Below are 16,891 nucleotides of genomic sequence, written 5' to 3'. Positions count from 1 at the left end.
CCAAAAAGCATTTGTTAATAAGGCCTATTCTTTAAGCAAATAAAATATATTAATATTTTATAAATAAACGTGGCTCATATCAAAAAGATATATTATTGCCTTATTGAAAATTTCTGGTACTTTAGGCAGTGAGTTTGTTCCTCTGCCAAGGAATCCGAAGAAACAGTTTCAAATGACCATCCTTTTTTCCATTTTTCCCACTGTCCCATGAAGAGTGTTCAGATAAAGGCAGCTGGTGGGAGCAAGGCAGGGAGATGAGGCCTCTCAACTGTACACGTAAAACTAGTATCTCAATTGCTGTAACTCCAAAATAGCTCAGGATCTAGATGTTCTCTCCTCTTTTTAAAATAACTAACAGAATTTTGGATTTCATCTGACTTATAATTTATTGACATATGTGAAACATATAGGATATGCAGAGTTAATTTTTAGTTACTATTTCAGGAGTTCCTTTTCTTGATTATAGCTGTATCAGAAACCTCTCAGTTTATTGAAGTTATGCACCTTGTGCTCTCAGCATTTACTTGTTTTTATTTTATTTTATCTATTTTATTGAAGTACAATATTATATAAGTTATAGGTATACAATACAGTGATTCACAATTTTAAAGTTTATGCTTCATTTATAGTTACTATAAAATATTGGCTACATTCCCTGTGTTGTACAATATACCCTTGTAGCTTATTTTATTGACTGATTGACTGATTGATTGCAGATCTGACCAACTTTATTTTACTTAGTGAGTAAATAACATACATATAGCAAAGTGCATAAAGTGCACTAATCTTAAGCATTATAGTTTGAATTCTTACATATGTATACATCTGAATAACCACCGTTAAGATAAAACTGCAGAATATTTCCTGCCCTCTATAAGATTCTCTCATGCACTTTTCACTCTTTTCCCTGAAGGGTTGATCACTGTTCTGACTTCTAAAAACATCTTCTGGTTTTGCTTGTTCTTAAACCGTATATAAATGGAATCACATACTAGAACTCTTTTGTGCCTGGCTTCTTTCACGCAATAGAGTATCTGTGAGATTTCTCCGTCTTGTGTTGGAGCCATCTTGTTTTAAAGTGATGGGTAGTATTCCATTATGTAAATTATCACAGTTTATTTATCTGTTTGTGTGCTGAACACTTGCATTGTTTCATCTTCTGGATATTATGAATAAAACAGCTATGAATATAATGTACAAATGAGAGGGTATATGCATTTATTTCTTTGGGGGATAAAAAGTGGAACTGCTGTATCATGAAGCATGACTCTAGTAGAAACTAATAAATGGTTTTCCAAAGAGATTGTATCATTTTGCAACTCCCACCACCTTGTAGCTTATTTTATACCTGTTAGTTTTTAACCTCTTACTCCCCTATTCTTACTTTGCCCCCTCTTCCCTCTCCCCGCTAGTAACCACTAGTTTGTTCTCTATTCCTGTGAGTCTGCTTCTTTTTTGTTCTGTTCACTAATTTGTTGTATTTTTTATTTTTAATACATTTATTTATTTTATTTATTTATTTTTGGCTGCGTTGGGTCTTCGTTGCTGCACGCAGGTTTTCTCTAGTTGCGGCGAACAGGGGCTACTCTTCGTTGTGGTGCACAGCCTTCTCATTGCAGTGGCTTCTCTTGTTGCAGAGCACAGGCTCTAGGAGAGCAGGCTTCAGTAGTTGTGGCACGGGGTCTTGGTAGTTGTGGCTCACGGGCTCAGTAGTTGTGGCACACGGGCCTCAGTAATTGCAGCACGTGGGCTTCAGCAGTTGCAGTGCGTGGGCTCTAGGGTGTGTGGGCTTCAGTAGTTGTGGTGCGTGGACTCGGTAGTTGTGGCTTGCGGACACCAGAGCACAGGCTCAGTAGTTGTGGCACACGGGCTTAGTTGCTCCGTGGCATGTGGGATCTTCCTGGACCAGGGCTCGAATCTGTGTCCCCTGCATTGGCAGGCAGAGTCTTAACCACTGTACCACCAGGGAAGCCCAGTTGTGATCTTTTTGATGATAGCCATTCTGAGAGGTGTGAGGTGACATCTTATTGTGGTTTTGATTTACATTTCCCTAATGATTAGCAATGTAATTAGCCATCTGTGTGTCTTCCTTGGAAAAATGTGTATTCAGGTCTTCTGCCCACTTTTTAATTGGATTGTTTCTTTTTTTGTTATTGAGTTATATGAGCTGTTTATATATTTTGTATATTAAACTCTTATTGGTCATATCATTTGCAAATATTATCTCCCATGCAGTAGGTTGTCTTTTCATTTTGCTGATGGTTTTCTTTGCTGTACAAAAGTTTTTAAGTTTAATTAGGTCCCATTTGTTTATTTTTGCTTTTGTTTCCTTTGGGGAGACACATTTATGTCAAATGACTTATGTCAAGGAGTGTCCTGCCTGTTTTCTTCTAGGAGTTTTATGTTTTCTGGTCTTACATTTAGGTATTTAATCCATTTTGAGTTTCTCTGTGTATACAGTATTAGAGAATATTCTAATTTCATTCTTTTACATGTAGCTGTCAGTTTTCTCAGTGCCACTTATTGAAGAAACGGTCTTTTTTCCATTGTATTGTATATTCTCATACCCTTTGTGGTAGATTAATCAGCCATAAGTGCATGGATTTACTTCTGGGCTCTCAATTCTGTTTCATTGATCTATATGTCTGTTTTCGTGCCAGTACCATACTGGTTTTTTTTTAAGATTTATTTATTTTGTATTTGTTTTTTTATTTTTTTGGCTGCCTCGGGTCTTAGTTGCAGCATGTGGGATCTTCGTTGAGGCATGCGGGATCTTTCACTGCGGCACACAGGCTCTTCATTGTGGTGTGCAGGTTTCTCTCTAGTTGTGGAGTGAGGGTTTTCTCTTCTCTAGCTGTGGTGCATGGGTTCCAGGGTGTGTGGGCTCTGTAATTTGCAGCCCGCAGTCTCTCTAGATGAGGCACATGAGCTCAGTAGTAGTAGTTGTGGCGTGTGGGCTTAGTTGCCCTACAGCATGTAGGATCTTAGTTCCTTAACCAGGGATTGAACCTGTGTCCCCTGCATTGTAAGGTGGATTCCACTGGACCACCAGGGAAGTCCCCATACTGTTTTGATTACTGTCACTTTGTAGTATAGTCTGAATACAGGGAGTCTGATTCTTCCGGCTCTGTTCCTCTTAAGATTATTTTGGCTATTTGGGGTCTTTTGTGTTTCCATACAGATTTTTAAATTATTTGCTATAGTTCTGTGAAAAATACCATTGGTATTTTGAAAGAAATTGCATTGAATCTATAGACTGTGTTGGGTATATGGTCATTTTGACAATACCGATTCTTCCAATTCAAGAACATGGTATATCTGTCCATCTATTTATGTGGTCTTCAATTTCTTTCATTAGCATCTTATAGTTTTTGGAGTACAGGTCTTTTGCCTCTTTAGGTAGGTTTATTCCTAGGTATTTTATTCTTTTAGATGTGATGATAAATGGGACTGTTTCCTTAAGTTCTCTTTCTGATGGTTCGTTGTTAGTGTATAGAAATGCAACAGATTTCTGTGTATTAATTTTGTATCCAGCAACTTTACTGAATTTATTGATGAGCTCTAGTAGCTTTCTGGTGGCATCTTTAGGATTTTCTATGTGTAGTATCATGTCATCTGCAACACTAACAGTTCTTTTCTTGATTCTAGCTATATCAGAAACTTTCAGTTTACTGAAGAAGTTATGTACTTTGTGTTCTCAGCAATTTTTTTTATTTTTAAAGACTTCACAACTTGTTGGGAGATTATAAAGAATCTTTATATAAAGTGTGAGATATTAGAATAGAGAAATTACATAACATTTTCTTTCTTTCTTCCTTTCTTTTCTTTCTTTCCTTCTCTCTCTCTCTCTTTCTTTCTTTCTTGTTGTTTACCATGCTGCATGGCTTGCAGAATCTTACTTCCCCAACCAGGGATCAAACCCAGGCTATTGCAGTGAAAGCACTGAGTCCTAACTGCTGGACTGCCAGGGTATTCCCAACATTTTCTATTTTAATAATACTCTAATGTACTTTAACTATAACACCAAAAAAAGCATCAACACAAGCCATAAAATCAGAAGAACTGTGTATACAATTCTAAATAAAACAGTGATTAGCATGGTCAAACCCTTTCCTTCTTTATTAGCCTTCTCAAATATTAATTAATAAATCTTAGGAGCAACACTTTTAGGGATCATTCTTTAAATATTAGCATGTTACCGAAATGCGTCCTTAAGTTTCTTGAAAACTAAGTAACTGCAAAGAAAAATTAATTTTGAAACAATTAAAATATGGTACAAAGCATTTGGAATCATCTGGGCTCTGAATGAGCATCAGAATTTTACCCTCTCACCTTCATGCCATTTTCACAGCTGAGTGAGAAGTGCTCATTTTCACAGCTGAGAAGTGCTCATTTTCCTTGTACTCTAGCATGGAATCATCTGGATTTTTTTTTTCTTTTTCTTTTTGCGGTATGCGGGCCTCTCACTGTTGTGGCCTCTCCTGTTGTGGAGCACAGGCTCCGGACGCGCAGACTCGGTGGCCATGGCTCACAGGCCCAGCCGCTCTGCGGCATGTGGGATCTTCCTGGACTGGGGCACGAACCCGTGTCCCCTGCATCGGCAGGCGGACTCTCAACCACTGCGCCACCCGGGAAGCCCCATCTGGATTTTTAAAATGGGAATCAGTGGGCAATGGAGAATCAGTAACAGTAATGATGAAGTATTTATGGAAGACTGAGTCTCTTCTCATCTTGTTTATATCACATTTTATGGTTAGACTGTTTAGTTCAGCTGGCTATATCCAGTCTCATGGTCCAAGACTAGCTAGGGGATAAGAATGGTCAGGCTGTGCTCTCTAGAAGGCCAGCTTCACAGTCCCATGGCAGTAGGACTTGAGAAATATTTGTTCAAACTGCATACTGTTCAGTTCTGTGGATCCACTGGATCTGCCAATGGCTTTAGAATCATTTTTTTCATGGTCATACTTCTAGTTGTCGAGATTATTATCTTCCATTTTTCTTAAGATTAGGCAGATGAAACAGAGGAAAGCAAAGTTATTTTTCTATGAACTAAGGCACATAATGGGATAAGTATTAATTCAGATTTACTGCTTTAGGAAAGGAGGCTGTTGTTCATCTATTGAGCAGAATTCACATATACTGTGCATTCCTACCATATTTTTGTTCTCATTCTGTCCTTTGAAACAATTAGTCCATTGCCTCTCCAGCTCATTCAGATTCATTCTGTAGCAGTCATGGTTGTGATTTGTATTTACTTAAAGCCGAGAATTTATTACTCTTCTAACCTAATACATCTGTAGACAATAGATTATATATAATCCATCTGGTAGTCTATGAATAATGCTTTTAAGCAACAACTTTTTTTTAATATTTGATGGCTGAACTCATAGAAACATAACTTGAAATGATAGCCCTTTCCTCTACTAATCCATAAGTTTTTCCCTGGTTCATTGGGGTAGGTTTTAACACATAACTGTTTATATTCTTCCCATCCACCAAATTTAAAAAGAAAAAGAAATCACTTCCCAAGTGAAATGCAAAGCATGTTGAATTACATACTTACAATAAACATCTTACAAGGTACCTACTCCTTGGAATTATTGTTAGAATCTTAATCAAAAACAAAAACCCAGTGGATAAACAGCAAAGTCCTACTGTATAGCACAGAGAACTGTATTTGATTTCCTATGATAGGACTTCCCTGGTGGCACAGTGGTTAAGACTCTGCCTGCCAATTCGGGGACACGGGTTCGATCTCTGGTCTGGGAAGATCCCACATGCCACAGAGCAACTAGACCCGTGTGCCACAACTACTGAGCCTGTGCTTTGGAGCCCGCAAGCCACAACTACCGAGCCCACGCACCACAACTACTGAAGCCCGCACGCCCTAGAGCCCGTGCACTGCAACTGCTGAAGCCCAGGCGCTCTAGCGCCCACGTGCTGCAACTGCTAAGCCCACGTGCTGCAACTACTGAGACCTGCATGCCTAGAGCCCGTGCTCCACAGCGAGAGAAGCCACCGCAGTGAGAAGCCCACGCACCGCCAACAAAGAGTACCCTCTCACTCGCTGCAACTAGAGAAAGCCCACGCACAGCAATGAAGACCCAAAGCAGCCAAAAATATATATATATATATATCCTATAATAAACCATAATGGAAAAGAATATTTAAAAAATAATGTATATATATATATATATATATATATATGTATAACTGAATCACTTTGCTGTACAGCAGAAATTAACAAAACATTATAAATCAACTATACTTCAATAAAAACAATTTGATTAAAAAAAAAAGTCCCAGCCCAGGCTTTGCGAATATGGGCAGCACCATAGGCGATGCTTTGGAATGTCAAAGATTTTGCAGCTTGGTAATTTTTGGTTACCCTTTCCTAAGAAACATACAAGAAAAAAATTTTTTTCAAGCTTAAGAGAAGGGTCCAGTGAATGAGTTGTTTAAACGTCCCTCCTGTTTCCTGAACTGCGGGGCAGGAGGGAGCAGCTTACAAGGAGAAGTTCTAGTAGGGCAGGATGTAGGGTGAACAATTGTTTGCAGACTCTGCTGTCAGCAGGGACCGTGGTGTTCACTGACTGCCTTCCTGAACGTCTGCACACGTGCTCATGGTGTTCGAGGTTTGGGGGCGATCAAACAAACGTGAAGTATTTTCTTGCATGATTGCATTCCTTTTTCACTACCTTGATAAAGCACTATCACCATAATTGATAACCTACAAAATGTGTTATGAAATGTGAGCCTGTTTCACTGGCACTGCACCCAAGGTCACACTCCAATCCCGGGTCACTTACAAGAAGAGAAGCACCACCATTCAGGTTAACAGCTGGCGTACACCCCAACCCGTCTTCCCACAGCAGGTCACCAGCAAACACGCTTCGTCCTTAGGATAAATCACAAATGTTACACATGGCCCACGAAGCCCTGAATGGCGTGGCCCCTGCCTGCCTCCAGCTTCAACTCATACCCATAATCTGCTTCACACACACCACATGACAACCACGCCAACTTGCTTTCAGTTTCCCGAAAGAGCCAAGCTTTCCCCACGGGATCTTCGATGTTCCTTCAGCCCAGGACGCTTCCCATGTCCTCAGCGCTCATCTTGCACTCCTCACACACACAGGCACATGTACACACGCACACACACACTCTGCTAACTCCAAGTCCAGGCTTCAGCTCTTAGCTGAATGTCATTTACTCAAAATAGGGCCTTCCCCACCCCCCAAATCTCTTGCTCTAAGTCAGCTGATTTTACAGTTCTTGGGCCATTTATTTTAAGTGTAGTTCCCTTGCAGTTCCTAATAGGTCTTGGCTATCCATAATTTATGGCTTCTATTTTAAAAGTGCTATCAGAAATCAGTAAGAATACAAGCACACCCGCTGTTTAAAATGTCCTCACAGCAAATATCGTCCCGTGCCATGCTATTCTTTTCACAGAGGTGACTAGAACAATTGATGCCCTTCTTACATCAGTTATTTCACTCAGGTTGAGCCACAGCTGAACGAAACATTAGCTAGTATTAATACCTCGGGACTTCTAACTCAGGATGAATCATTTAAAACATAGGTAGAACTCAGCAGCGCTGTAGCACAGTTGAGGTTTCAATATATTAAAGAATGTTTACTGTATAGATTATGTCAGGATATTTTTCCAACTAGCAAATCTCATTTAAGTTACTACCATGCAAATCACTTTTTGGTATTGTTTGAAGTCTTCAACTATATTACATTTATTTAGTAGTTTAACTTACAATGTTATTGTTTTATTAATGTATGACAAATACCGTCATTAAGTCGTTCAATAAACATTTATGAAATGCTTCCTACATGCCAGCCACCATGCCAGGGACTGGTGTTACTGTGATGAATAAGTCCCCATCCCTGCCTTCAAAGTGTCTTCAGTCTACTCCATTTCCATGTTTAAATTCTCCCCTAAACCCTGGAGGATAGGCGATAGGTCTCACTCATCTATATCCTCAGTGTCCTACCTAGTGCCAAGCACAAAGCAGGTCACAATAAATGCTTATTGAGTAAATTAATAACTGGATAAACTAATAAATTGATAAACAAATGAATGAATGAAGAAATAGAAACTACTGAACAAGTACTTAAAAGATCCAAGCTGCCCAGAGACCACCAGGCCAAGAAGTAATATTCATTTTTCTCTCTGAGTTTAGAAAACAGAAGAGATATAGTCTTTGCCACCATTCCTACTGTTTGGCTTCCACTCAGCCTCCAGTACCTGCCATTTTCTCATGAACGTATTATTTCCCCCTGCTCTTCCATTTGTTCTATATGAGAAAATCATCTAGAGTAGCACAAGGACCAGGGTGTTTCGTTTAAATAAGCAGCTAATAGCTGGGGCTTTCTCTCCTTCCATTTCCCAAAGCAGGTCACATGGTCAGCTCCCATTAGATTTTGATTTGAGATTCTTCTAATAGGCGCATGTCCCTCTGTGAATTTATTAGACCAAGCCTGTGCCCCAGGGGTTCCAGAAATCGGGCACCTCGTGGGAAGCAGAATGTAACACAAAGGTCAGCCAATTGCTTGTGTTCCAAAATTCACTATGTAAATGAACTCCAGATTTGAATGGGGCAACAGATTGATCTGCGGTTCTCTACTGACAATGGCCCAGAGTCACCCCTGTCCCACCTATCTTAGGAAGAGTCTGAGTCAGTGACCACTCAGCAGTGGTGAAGACACCAAGGCACCTGGCACTGAGCACCGTGCCCTGGACACTTCCACGAAGAGACCCAGGAAGAAATCGGGCTCTCTCAGTTTAAACTGTGGGGAAAGTTCTAAGTAATGAAAGAGACTGGTCAGCATATTGTCACTGCTGTAATACAGGTCATTAGCCTGGGTGTCTGTTTCTGCGTGGGACGCAATCACAATTCATGAATCATACTACTTTGAAGACTGTACTAAGTGTGTGGATCAGAAAAATCTTCAAGGGTTCTTTAGTAAAAAGTTATTCATTGATTTAATCAAAAAGTTACCTACAAGGTGACAGACAGCAAATTAGGCAATGAAGGTGAGTGTGGACCAGTTCCTGTCCTGGAGGGGCTCACAATCAAGGAAGGGAATAGCTCCAGATGTATTCAGTGCTGTGGAAGAAATTACATAAACTGTTTTCAGGACACAGAGGTAAGAGCAGCCTCCTGTGTTTCAGACAAAGGAGGCTGTGTAGCTCAGTGTTTAAGAGGACAAGCCCTAGAGACAGATGGCCCTGCCCCACAGCGCACCAGCAACACTCACAGGGTGTGAGGATTAAACAAGCTAGTATGTGTGAGGCCCAGGGTAAACACTCAACAATTGTAACTCCTCTCCCCCAGCGAAGACACCTGACTTGTTCTACCCATTGCTATTTGAAACACTGTCTTTGCTTGGTGTGTACCTCCATCTTTTCCCCTCATCCAAATCTTTATTAAAAATCTAAATATATATTGCTGTTGTGTATTAGCTGTTAATAGTTGTTTCTAAGACTAATGAGGATATTTTCTCCCCCATCCCCCAGAAAAGGTCAGGCTTGAAAGAACCTTGTTCCCAAGGGCACAGCCAATTGAAAGTGGCCCCAAGTGCAACACCAGGGAGTCCTCAAGTTCCCCAGCATCTAGGTAACCAGTTTTTTTCGGTACACGCAGGTATACCCTTGAGCTCCAGGAGAGACAGAGGGACTCCAACTGGCAAATTTTAAGGCAGGACCACAAGCAGTTCTGAAGACCTATTTAAACCTGAAGCCATCCTTGGACTGCATTTTGGCAATGGGGGTGGGAATGGGGATGTTTCCCTACTTCCTCATTTTCTGTAGAGTGGGGGGAGATTTCTCAATTCCAGCCGGAGGAGGAGAGAAAGGACTTGGGAGCACTTCTGGACTTCCTTGACCCCCTTTCACTCCTCCCCAAGGAAGGAGACATGATGTCTCTGACTGGTGACATGGGGAAGAAGGATCAGAAATTAGCTTAAGTCCCTTTTCCTCTATGTTGGATGGCCTGGTCTCAGGATGTTATGGGTTGCATTGTGTCCTCCTAAAAAGGGTATGTTGAAGTCCTGACCCCCAGTACCTCAGAATGGGACCTTATTTGGAAATAGGGTTTTTACCGAGGTAATCGAGTTAAAATGAGGTCATGGGACTAACCTGGCAGTACAGCAGTTAAGAATCCATGCTTCCACTGCAGGGGGCACAGTTTCGATCCCTGGTCGGGGAACAAAGATCCCGCAAGCCGCACAGCACAGCCAAAAAAAAAAGAAGAAGAAGAAAAAAAATGAGGTCATTTGTGTGGTCCCTAATCCAATATGACTGATGTCTTTATAAAGAAGGGAAAATTTAGACATAGAGACAGACACACGTGGAGGGAGGGCTGTGTGAGAACAGATGGGGAAAATGCCATGTGATGATGAAAGCAGAGATGAGAACCATGCTGCCACAAGCCAAGGAACATCTGGGGCTAGAGAAACTGGAAGAAGCAAGGAAGGATCCTTCCCCTACAGGTTTCAGAGGGAGCATGGCCCTGCTGACACCTTGATCTCAGACTTCTAGACTCCAGAACTGTGAGACAGTAGATTTCTGTCGTTCTAAGCCACCTAGTTTGTGGTACTTTGTTAGAGCAGCCCTAACAAACTAATACACAAGACAAACACTTACTTTGTTCACTCTGCTGTAATTACCTGACCCTACCAAGAAAACCTGCATATCCATCTCTGCCTGTGATTGAGAGGCTGGAATAAAATGGGGGTGCAGTGGGTGAGGTGGTGAGTCCTATTCACAAACGTAATAGCAAAGCTTCCTCCAAACAGCTTTTATTGGTAGCAAAGCCAATAGTTTGATGACATCTTATTTCTGATTTTTTTCTGAATCTGAATTAGGGAGAGAGGCCTGATTTTCTGACCAAAACTCCAAATTTAGGCTGAGATACATAGTTTATATGTATTAACTCATTTAACCTTCACAACAGCCCTATAAGAGTATGTCTTACTATTACGCCCATTTTACAGATGAGACAGTTTAGGCAAGTAACTTGCTTAGGTCAAGTAACTTACCCAAGGACAGTGAACGCTGAGGATTGGGTTGTAGGCAGCTTGGAGCCAGAGTCTGTCCTTGCTGCCTCTGCAAGGGCTGCATTCCAAGGAGCAAGTCCTTAAATGATCCCATTAAAAGGATCCCATGGCCAAATATATGAAGAGAATCCTGGGTGAAAAAAGTAAACTTTTCTTTAATCTCTCCTGATCTTCTCAGAGCCTTTACAATGCCAGTGTGCCTTGTGACTCTATCAGGATATAGACTGCAGCATTTGACCACAGAGCACTTTTCAGGGAGCATCTTTTGGGACTAATGTTCTGAGGAACACCAGTTTGGGAAACACTGAGAGAATACTTTAGGTGGGAGGTACTCTTTTCTTTGAATACATTTCTAGGATTTTAAAATAATTTCTATATGCCAATTAAAATACTCAGAAATCCCTTCATTTAAATTTTACAGAGAGTTATATAGGTTTACATCGTAAGGCTGGGCCTTGAGATCTGGGGGCTGAAGCTGACACAAATCCAAACCGTTGTAATATAAGACAGTGGAACTCCTGTAACAGAGGTACAAAGCAGAGCTAGCAGAAGGTAAGGCTCCATCTCTGAGGGAGAAAGGGATGATTTCATGGAGGAGTGGGGCTTTGAGCAGGCCTTAAAGGCTAGGTGGGACTTCAGACAGTCATTTTGGATTAACTACTTGAGGCCTAAATTGGTTCTGCTCCAGGATGGAGTCAGAAACCCTGGTGACTCTCGAGGGAAGTTAAGGTCTGAGTTTGTACAGGGAGCATTATTCCCACAGCTAAGCAGAGATCACAGATTGGTAGCCCCTGGGAAAGACACGAGCAGCAGACTCTTGTTTGGCCAGCACAGAGCGGCTGGTGTGTGTATGTGTATGTGTAAATGTGGGTTTGATTTAATCCATGTATTCTTGGGTCTCACTCTCACTCCCATTTTACTTGTCTGGTCCCTGAAGGCGTCTGAGCGTTGTCTTCCAGGCTAGTGTAGCCACACAGCACAGCTAAAGGGTGTGGAGCCTTTACTGCTCTATCAGCATTTCAGTAGACTGACAGTATCATGGAAGACATCAAGGAGCTAGGTCCCTGATGGGGAATATTATGAAATATCCATCTGGAAGTGGTTGGCTGATTCTTCGCAAGTTAGCTACCACAACTTCCCTCCAAAATGAATCCCCACTCCAGGGCAGTGGCATATGTCTGCACACTAGCCCTGCCTCTAGCGTTCGAGTTCAGTAATCTTTTTTTTTTTTTGAGTTCAGTAATCTTTATAATGAATGACATTGCATTAAACCCGGCAGACCTGTCATCCTCTTAAACATGCTGTAAAAGAAGAAGCATAGAGCTTCCCTGGTGGCACGGTGGTTGAGAGTCCGCCTGCCAATGCAGGGGACATGGGTTCATGCCCTGGTCTGGGAAGATCCCACATGCCGCGGAGCGGCTGGGCCCGCAAGCCATGGCCGCTGGGCCTGCGCGTCCGGAGCCTGTGCTCCGCAACGGGAGAGACCACAACAGTGAGAGGCCCGCGTACCGCAAAAAAAAAAAAAAAAAAAATCATTAGGTAATGATCTACAGGTCATTTTCCTTAGGGACTTTTTATGTTTATCTTAAAATCTCTCATAGATCTGGTTGTTCTTCTGTACTAGTGTGGTTGTTTCATTAATGCTCAGAAAGTAAGTACTGTATGTTCACAATATATTGTTATGGTTATAGGCACTTGAGTGCAATAAAATGTATCCCTACCTACAGCACCCTCAGTAGAGGTGTGACCACAAAAAACCATCCTATGCCTCTTTATAATTATGGTATACAGGGTCCGGATAAAGATACAACAGAAACTTTTGTGAGCCTCTTTTCACCTTTTCTTCCCAATGGGGGCAGAGAGCAGAAATCCCTCTCCTGAATTCCCCAAATCGAATTTAGACCTCACAGCTTTAAGCTATGCCGCAAACAGAACTGGATTTTTCTTTCCCCTTTGCACAGGTCGTAACGAGGACTCTGATTCTGAGAGATCACAGGATTCTGCAGAGTAGCGCCACAAAAATGCCCTAACTGCATGCTTCTCAGCTTCCCCTCTGGGCTTTCCTCTCTCCGTACGGGCTGGGTGGTGGTAAGACCTGGGCCGAGCAGTGTGCCAGTCGGCTTGCTCACGGACTGGTGAGACACTGCTCTCCATTGGCAGAAATCCTGTCTCTGCCCTCCTCTCCCAGGGCACTAAACTGCACTAATGCTACCGGGCTGAGAGAAGCCATAGTTTAAATGTTTACAAGTGAATGGAAAGCAATGTGTTGGAAAGGGTGTGTGGGGCAGGAAACGTTGCTTTCCATTATAAACCCTGCACTATTTGATTTGGTAACTAATATTCTCACTTTAATTTAAAAATATTTAGATCCAGGGAATTCCCTGGCAGTCCAGTGTTTAGGACTCCTGAGCTTCCACTGTAAGGGGCGTGGGTTCAATCCCTAGTCGGGGAATTAACATCCTGCGTGTCTCAAGCAAAAAAAAAAAATTTAGATCCACCCTTGAATGTTTGAGCTGCTACCCCATCCCTTTGCTCCCCTCAGCCTGCAAAGCTTCTTGAAAGAGCTGTCTGCACTTCCTATCTCTTTTTTTAAACCTCCTGTACGATATATTTTATGTATTTAATTTTTAATTGAGGTATAGTTGCTTCACAACATTATATAAGTTTCAGGTATACAACACATCTCTTCACAATTTTTAAAGGTTATACTCCATTTACAGTTATTATAAAATATTGGCTATATTCTGCTGTATAATACATCCTTGTAGTTTGTTTTTTTTATACACAGTAGTTTGTATCTTGTAATCCCCTACCCCTATCTTGTCCCTCTTCCCCTCCCCCCTCCCCACTGGTAACCACTAGTTTATTCTCTATATCTGTGAGTCTGTCTCTTTTTTGTTATATTCACTAGTTTGTTGTTGTTTTTATTTTATTTTATTTATTTATTTATGGCTGTGTATGGCTCTTCCTTTCTGTGCGAGGGCTTTCTCTAGTTGCGGCAAACGGGGGCCACTCACTATCGTGGCCTCTCTTGTTGCGGAGCACAGGCTCCAGACGCGCAGGCTCAGTAATTGTGGCTCACGGGGCTAGTTGCTCCGCGGCATGTGGGATTTTCCCAGACCAGGGCTCGAACCCATGTCCCCTGCATTGGCAGGCAGATTCTCAACCACTGCGCCACCAGGGAAGCCCTAATTTGTTGTATTTTTTATAGTCCACATGTAAGTGAGATCATGCAGCATTTGTCCCATACAATATACATTTTTTAGTTTTTTTATTGAAGTATACGTACAATATATTTTGAAAAGTTTTGTGTATCTGATTTTTGTCCAATATATGCAAATAAGTTTTAAATATTCAGCTAGTACTAAAAGGCTCTAGTGAAGACCACACTCCCTGGCCCAGTCTACGGTCTTGCTCCCCACCCCACTCACTCCCAGTGGAAACACTCCCACTTTCAACTTTTATTCTCTTTCTACTAGTAATTATTGACACATTTTTATAGGATTATACTGCTATTTCTTGAGCGATTTTAAACATTTCCTAAACACCTCCTGTTTCAGAAGTTAAAGTATGTTATATCTCACACACACACACGCACACACACACACACACACACACACACACACAACTTCCCTTTCCTTCTTCATCCGCTTCATGTAACCTTATAATTTTTGGCTAAGTCGGCCATCATTTACATTTCTATGCCCAGTAACGATTCCCTGTTTAACCCAAGATGCATGTTATGAATATTTTCTTTTCATACAACATTTTTGTTTTTCCTGGAGTTGAAATTGCCTTGCTTAGCTTCCCATGTGCTTATCACTTATTTTTTTCTAAATACTTCAATAGACTTGCTGAACCTTTACCAATAGTTTTTCTCAAATGTTTGAACAAATCAGTTCCATTTTTCGTTTGGTGCCCTTCCTCCAAAAGCCCCCTATGTTCGGTTCTATGCAGGAGAGGTTAGTTGCCCTCTAGAAAAGTCTGGTGCGTGGCTCTCTTTTCACTATTCTCCTCTGTTGGAATTGCTTGTATTAATCAAGGTGGGATAACTGCCATTTAAACCAGATCCCAAATGTATAAAAAGGCACACTATCAGTGTTTATTTCTTATTCACTGATATGGACTGAATTGTGTCCCCCACTAAATTAATATGTTGGAGCTCTAACCCCAACGTGACTGTATTTGGAGATAGGGTTTTTAGGAGGTAATTAAGATTAAATGAGGTGGGACTTCCCTGGTGGCACAGTGGTTAAGAATCTATCTGCCAATGCAGGGGACACGGGTTCAATCCCTGATCCAGGAAGATTCCACATGCCGCAAAGCAACTAAACCCGTGTGCCACAACTACTAAGCCTGTGCTCTAGAGCCCGCGAGCCACAACTACTGAGCCCATGCGCCTAGAGCCTGTGCTCCACAACAAGAGAAACCACCGCAATGAGAAGCCCGCACACCGCAACAAAGAGTAGCCCCCGCTCTCTGCAAGTGGAGAAAGTCCGTGTGCAGCAACAAAGACCCAACCCAGCCAAAAATAAATTAATTAATTAGTTTTTTAAAAAAAAGATTAAATGAGGTAATAAATGCAATAGGATTGTTGGCCTTATAAGAAGAGGAAGAGAGCAGCTATCTGCAAGTCCGAAAGAGGGTGCTCATCAGACACTGTACCTTCCAGTGATCTTGGACTTCCCAGCCTTCAGAACTGTGAGAAATGTGTCTGTTGTTTAAGCCACCCGGTCTATGATATTTTGTTATAGTAGTCTGAGCAAACTAAGACACCACCTTTTTATTGTATGATTCTGAAAGTACCAGTATCTGTCAGTCTTTTTGTGTGTGTAGTTTACATTCTCCAATCTACTCTCCAGTCTGTTCACAGAATTCTGGGAGTACAGCAGGAGAAGGGAGTCTAAGAATTATAATTCAGTATGAAAGTTTTCACTTAATCCCCACATTTATAACTCCATGCCTTATTTACTCTTCTATCTAGAAGAGAATAGGGAACCACCAAAGTGTTGCCAGCCAGGAAAGATAAGATCAAATATGCTGGTAGGTCTGGGGCTCAGAGAATTATGAACAGCAGCAAGCAGCTTACTTGGGACACAGATGACCCTTGCTCAACAAACAGTGGACTCATCCTACCTCCCCAAGGGTACCTCCAGTAATTCCCTATGGTAGTGTTTTCCAGAATGGGGCATGACTATAACTGGGGGCTCTAGGGATCATTTTAGTGGCATATAACCAAATATTTTTCAAAGATTAACATATTTATTTCAATGGGAATTCAAAAATAAAACTTGCATTCAAAACCCATGGAAAAAAAAAAATAACTCCATGCCTTGTTCTATCCTTGTCTTAGACCTGGTGTCCCAAAGTCAAGTGTCTCTCTCTGATCCAGTTTCTCCAGAGCATAAAACTCTTTGGGCAGGCTGGAGGTACATGGATTTGTAGTCCTCTGGGTAGGTCATGTAAGGAAGGGAATCAGTGAGCTCAACTATTCTATAAAAATTTTCAACTACCATCCCTGTTTCTATCCAGACATACTACCTTTACCTTCTGTAGTACCTGCTGGATCCAAGTGCAGAACATCTAAAGAGTTCTACATGGCAAACTGACTTGTTCATCATTAAAACTCCTCAATTCTGCCACTGTCCCCGGGCACATAGGCATATATCCCCCTGCTCTGCTAAGTTAAGTCAGCTTCTACTTCTTCACATCTTCCAAAAATGTCTTGACATTGCTGATCTGTTGCTGCCTCCTTTCCTATTAGTTCTGACCCTGTGAGTTATTATCCCTTGTTATCCTTTGTTCTTATTTAGTGGAGTTA

At 41.5% G+C, this 16,891-nt stretch overlaps 1 protein-coding gene across 1 annotated transcript in view; it reads right to left on the bottom strand.

Moving 5' to 3' along the window:
* LOC116753920 (inverted formin-2-like) overlaps nt 1-16,891 on the bottom strand; it is a gene marked incomplete at its 3' end in the record, with an annotated part of 63,815 nt that overhangs the window by 13,637 nt on the left and 33,287 nt on the right. Inside the window, exon 2 of the mRNA XM_032631962.1 lies at nt 11,053-11,200. Within this exon, the coding sequence (XP_032487853.1) occupies nt 11,053-11,200 (148 nt within the window). The remainder of the gene's footprint in view (nt 1-11,052; nt 11,201-16,891) is intronic.

This window comes from Phocoena sinus, chromosome 5, assembly GCF_008692025.1.
Source record: "Phocoena sinus isolate mPhoSin1 chromosome 5, mPhoSin1.pri, whole genome shotgun sequence".
Classification (NCBI taxonomy): domain Eukaryota; kingdom Metazoa; phylum Chordata; class Mammalia; order Artiodactyla; family Phocoenidae; genus Phocoena; species Phocoena sinus.
Note: the sequence above shows the minus strand (reverse complement) of the source record. Positions and strands in the feature narration are given on the sequence as shown.